The 6,000-nt window shown below is 42.2% G+C and overlaps 1 protein-coding gene across 1 annotated transcript in view; it reads left to right on the top strand.

Moving 5' to 3' along the window:
- Positions 1–5,736, top strand: part of LOC141106855 (uncharacterized) — a 38,545-nt gene extending 32,809 nt beyond the window's left edge. Inside the window, 1 exon segment of the mRNA XM_073597785.1 lies at positions 2,847–5,736. Coding sequence (XP_073453886.1) covers positions 2,847–5,113 — 2,267 coding nt within the window. The 3' untranslated portion in view covers positions 5,114–5,736.
- Positions 5,737–6,000: the final 264 nt, after the last annotated feature.

Consider the following 6,000-nt stretch of genomic DNA (forward strand, 5'->3'; position numbering starts at 1 on the left):
TTAAAAATGTTCTTTCTTGATCCGAAAAGGCAATCAGATAACTTCCCAGATGAACATTCTAAAATGTTTTTCCTACAATTTGTTAATAATCATATACAGTAGCAGCGGCTGGTGCTCAACATTTTTGGGGGGAAGCAAACAAACTGAAAAATTAAACTGTTAGTAATGCAGGACTGTAAATAGCCATTTATCAGGTAATTATGTATCATTACTGCTACAAACAACTGTGCCCATCATATACAGCCTTACTGTGCTCATCATATGCAGCCTCACTGTGCCCATCATATGCAGCCTCACTGTGCCCATCATATGCAACCTCACTGTGCCCATCATATGCAACCTCACTGTGCCCATCATATGCAACCTCACTGTGCCCATCATATGCAGCCTCACTGTGCCCATCGTATGCAGCCTCACTGTGCCCATCGTATGCAGCCTCACTGTGCCCATCGTATGCAGCCTCACTGTGCCCAACATATGCACCCTCACTGTGCCCAACATATGCAGCCTCACTGTGCCCATCACAGTAGGCCAATCACATCCACATTTAAAGTAAAGGAAAAAAAACACTTAACATAATGAGTCCTCCTCAGAGCCCCTTTTTACATCAGGGGTCCCAATCGGAGTTACCCTTTACATCAGGTGTCTTCATCAGAGTTCCCCTTTACATCAAGTGTCCCCATCAGAGCCCCCTTTACATTAGATGTCACCATCAGAGTCCCCCTTTACATTAGATGTCCCCATCAGAGCCCCCTTTACATTAGATGTCACCATCAGAGCCCCCTTTACATTAGATGTCACCATCAGAGCCCCCTTTACATTAGATGTCACCATCAGAGTCCCTCTTCACATTAGATGTCCCCACCAGAGTCCTTGTTTACGTTAGATGTCACCATCAGAGCCCCCTTTACATTAGATGTCACCATCAGAGCCCCCTTTACATTAGATGTCACCTTCAGAGTCCCTCTTCACATTAGATGTCCCCACCAGAGTCCTTGTTTACGTTAGATGTCACCATAAGATCAGAGTCCTCCTATACATTTGATGTCACCATCAGAGCCCCCTTTACATTAGATATCCCAATCAGAGTCCTCCTTTACATTAGATGTCTCCATCAGAATCCTCCTTTACATCAGATTCCCCATCAGAGTCCTCCTTTACATTAGATGTCTCCATCAGAGTCCTCCTTTAAATTAGATGTCTCCATCAGATCAGAGTCCTCCTTTACATTAGATGTCCCCCCTCTCCCCCCCTCATACTCACAGAAAGTCGCCTGTCATCCACCTTCGGACAGCCGGGGTGAGTCAGAGAAATGGAAGTGAAGGCACAGGACCCGCCAATCACACATCACAGCAGGGAACAATGCTATAGAGGGAGTGTTCAGGGCGCAGAGTTCAGCTCCCCGAGGACTTTCTAAAGGAAACCAATAGAGCTTCTTGTTTGCAATCATGTGATTGCAAACACATCACGCTTCCCATAGCAGCTGTGTGTCCGGCGCCCTGCACATACTTAAAGGACCAGTATTTTTATTTTTTTTTTTTTTTTTTTTTTCGGTGATTGCAGTAAGTCATGCTTCAAATACACCTGTGTGTCCGGCATCCCACACACACTTAAAGGGCCAGTTTTTTTTTATGATGAGTAGCTTTGGATGGGTGGTGCCCCTGCACCCCCTATGGGCGGGCCACCACTGATATACAGTATTTGTAATAAGAAGAACATCCAATCATTTTTATTAGTCATCTGGAACCAGATTATTCCTCATCCACAGAGCTCTAAAAACAAAGCACGCCTACCGTATACAGAAGTTAGTTTTTTCTATTTAATTACACACAATCTATGATGGTCATGTACAAAATGAAGAATGTAACATCATTCTGTACAGAAAAGACTGAGAAACCTTAACTGCTGATAGCAAAAACATCAATGTGCTGTGTGTATTGAAAACCATTTGAAAGCATCAACTCTAGTCCTCAACAGAAGAAGGCAATTATATTTATCATATTAACCAATGTTCCCAATAAATGAGGAGGAGATACTGTACACCATATGAAAGGTCCATCTCCATTCCTCAATATAATGTCATGTTCCCAACAAATGAGGAGGAGATACTGTACACCATATGAAAGGTCCATCTCCATTCCTCAATATAATGTCATGTTCCCAACAAATGAGGAGGAGATACTGTACACCATATGAAAGGTCCATCTCCATTCCTCAATATAATGTCATGTTCCCAACAAATGAGGTGTAGACACTGTAGACTAGGGGTCCCCAAGCTGCAGACCAGTACCAGTCTGTGGCCTGTTGATGACCGGTCCACGTAGCAGGAGGTGAGTGGTGACTGCAGTCCGGACAGGACTATCACAGAGCACGGTCACCACTCACCTCATGCTGTGCGGTTATAACACTTAGCCTGTGTGCCCTCCCCCGGGCCTCTCACCTCACTGACTATATCATTTAATCGGCAGGGAAGGGGGCAGGAGATCTGGAGAGAGAGTGGGAGTCTTTTCATATTACCAAGCATCCAGATCTGCAGCTCCTCCCACCCCCTGCCCTGCTGATTGGATGACATTGTCGGTGGGGCGGGAGACCCGGCAGAGGACACAGAGGGCTGATAACTGCCTCTGCTCTACTGAAGGTAGGACTGTGCAGGGGAGGAAGAGATTTAAAGAGGCAGTGATGGGGGGACCATGACTGCAAGGGGCACTGTAATGGGGGGCTGTGATTTTGGGGGGGCACTGCAATGTAAAGAGCCACAGTGATATAAAGGGGACCGCACTGTAAAGGGACATTGAATACAAGATTCCAAAAATTCTTCTAACATTTATTGTAAAATTATTTCTCAGCAGATGACCATAATGTGCGGAATACGTCTGAGGAATCTTCTGATAAATCACATTCCAGGACTCTAAGATCTCACAGTAGAAATACTTTAATAGATCCGTCTATTCCCGAGGAATCTTCTTCAGGGCAGGAAGGAGATCACACAGAAGAGACTTCATTGTCATGTTCAGTGTGTGGGAAACTTTTCACAAAAAAGAGAGAACTTCTTAAACACAAGAAATATCACACTGCTGAGCGTCCCTATTCATGTTCCGAGTGCGGGAAGTGTTTTATTAGTAAAGGACAACTTCTTGAACATCAGACAATACACACTGGTGAGCGTCGCTATTCATGTTCAGAGTGCGGAAAACGTTTTGTTAGGAAAGGACAACTTCTTGAACATCAGAAAATTCACACTGGTGAACGCCCCTTTTCTTGTTCAGAGTGCGGGAAATGTTTCGCTAGAAAACAAAGACTTCTTACACATCAGACAATTCACACAGGTGTAAGTCCCTTTTCATGTTCAGAGTGCGGAAAAGGTTTCACTGAGAAAAAAAGTCTTGATAGACACCAGATGATTCACACGGGTGAGCGTCCCTATTCATGTTCAGAGTGCGGGAAATGTTTCACTCTGAAAAACAATCTTATTAGACACCAGAAGCTTCACACGGGGGAACGCCCCCATTCATGTTTAGAGTGTGGGAAACTTTTCACAAAAAAGAGAGAACTTCTTAAACACAAGAAATGTCACACTGCTGAGCGTCCCTATTCATGTTCAGAGTGCGGGAAATGTTTTATTAGGAAAGTACAACTTCTTGAACATCAGACAATACACACTGGTGAGCGTCGCTATTCATGTTCAGAGTGCGGAAAACGTTTTGTTAGGAAAGGACAACTTCTTGAACATCAGAAAATTCACACTGGTGAACGCCCCTTTTCTTGTTCAGAGTGCGGGAAATGTTTCGCTAGAAAACAAAGACTTCTTACACATCAGACAATTCACACAGGTGTAAGGCCCTTTTCATGTTCAGAGTGCGGAAAAGGTTTCACTGAGAAAAAAAGTCTTGATAGACACCAGATGATTCACATGGATTCACATGGTCTCTATTCATGTTCAGAGTGCGGGAAATGTTTCATTGAAAAAAGAAGCCTTCTTAAACATCAGACAATTCACACAGGTCAGTGGCCCTTTTCATGTTCAGAGTGCGGGAAAGGTTTCACTGAGAAAAAAAGTCTTGATAGACACCAGATGATTCACACGGGTGAGCGTCCCTATTCATGTTCAGAGTGCGGGAAATGTTTCACTGAAAAAAGAAGCCTTCTTAAACATCAGAAAATTCACACAGGTCAGTGGCCCTTTTCATGTTCAGAGTGCGGGAAAGGTTTCACTGAGAAAAAACATCTTGATAAACACCAGATGATTCACACGGGTGAGCGTCCCTATTCATGTCCAGAGTGCGGGAAATGTTTCATTGAAAAAAGAAGCCTTCTTAAACATCAGAAAATTCACACAGGTGAGTGTCCCTTTTCATGTTCAGAGTGCGGGAAAGGTTTCACTGAGAAAAATGGTCTTGAGAGACACCAGATGATTCACACGGGTGTGCGTCCCTATTCTTGTTCAGAGTGCGGGAAACGTTTCACTCTGAAAAACAATCTTAGTAGACACCAGAAGCTTCACACAGGGGAGCGCCCCCATTCATGTTCAGAGTGCGGGAAATGTTTCTTTCAGAAAAATTACCTACTTCAACATCTTAGAATGCACACGGGTGAACGTCCCTTTCCATGTTCAGAGTGTGGGAAATGTTTCGCTGAGAAAAAAAATCTTCTTAGACACCAAAGAAGTCACACAGGTGAATGTCCTTATTCATGTTCAGAGTGCGGGAAATGTTTCTCAGACAAAATAAGTCTTATTGCACACCAGACATGTCACACAGGTGAGATTCCCTATTCATGCTCAGAGTGCGGGAAAGGTTTCCCTACGAAAAGAAATCTTATTAGACACCAGAAGATTCACACGGGGGAGCGTCCCTATTCATGCCCAGAGTGCGGGAAAGGTTTCATTACAAAAGAAAGACTTAATATACACCAGAGAGTTCACACAGGTGAGCGTCCTTATTCTTGTTCAGAGTGCGGGAAATGTTTCATTCATAAAGGAGACCTTCTTAAACACCAGAGAATTCACACGGGAGAGCGTCCTTATTCATGCTCAGAGTGCGGGAAATCTTTCACTCAGAAGGGAAACCTTGTGTATCACCAGAGAAGTCACACGAGATAACAATCTTTCTCATGATAACAGTGGTGTGTTGGGGGTGGGGCGGAATATATTGAATGTTTTTCAGGTTCGGTTTGATAGATCTGAGTCTGCAGGGATTGAATTCTAGTAATACGATCCTCTAAACATATAGAGATGACTCGGTCCCGCACTCACACAGACCGCACCATACAACTAAACTGTGCTAATACATGGCCAGATATGACAATACATGGACAACACTTCTTATTGGTTGATATCGGTTTCTGTACATTTTTGCTCTTTTTATGTATTACTGAAGAAGCCGGCTTCTCATTGGTCCAACCAATAATAAATACACTTTATGGTTTATTATCTTCAATTATAAAGGTTTTGATTTAGATTCTCTCTTAGTTTTTATTGTTTGTTAACCACTTAAAGACCGCCATGTTATTCCCCCTTCCTGTATACGCCATTCTTTCATTTCCAGCACAGTGATAATTTGACTGACAATTACTCAGTCATGCAACACTGTACCCAAAATAATTTTTTTTTGAGACATGTAAAGCTTTTGTTTAGTTGTGTTTTTTCACCGCTTTTAATTTATAATGGAAACAAACTGAACATTTTTAATAATTTTTTTTTATACAAATATTGTAAATAAATAATCTTTCTTCAAAAAATTAAGGGCAAAATTTATTTTTCGACATTTCTTTGGTTAAAATACAAAGAAAATCTGTGTATATTATCTACTCTGTGTGAAAGTTATAAAGTCTACAATGTATAGTGTATATATTGAAAATTTATCAATCCTGATATTCTGACTGAATATCTAAATTCATGAGTCTATAAAATGCCAGGACAGTACAAATACCCCCAAATGACATCTTTATGGAAAGTAGACAGTCCAAGGTACTTAGTAAGAGGCAGAATGATTTTTTCTGATG

The sequence above is a fragment of the Aquarana catesbeiana genome, linkage group LG08, assembly GCF_042186555.1.
Source record: "Aquarana catesbeiana isolate 2022-GZ linkage group LG08, ASM4218655v1, whole genome shotgun sequence".
In the NCBI taxonomy this organism is placed as follows: Eukaryota; Metazoa; Chordata; class Amphibia; order Anura; family Ranidae; genus Aquarana; species Aquarana catesbeiana.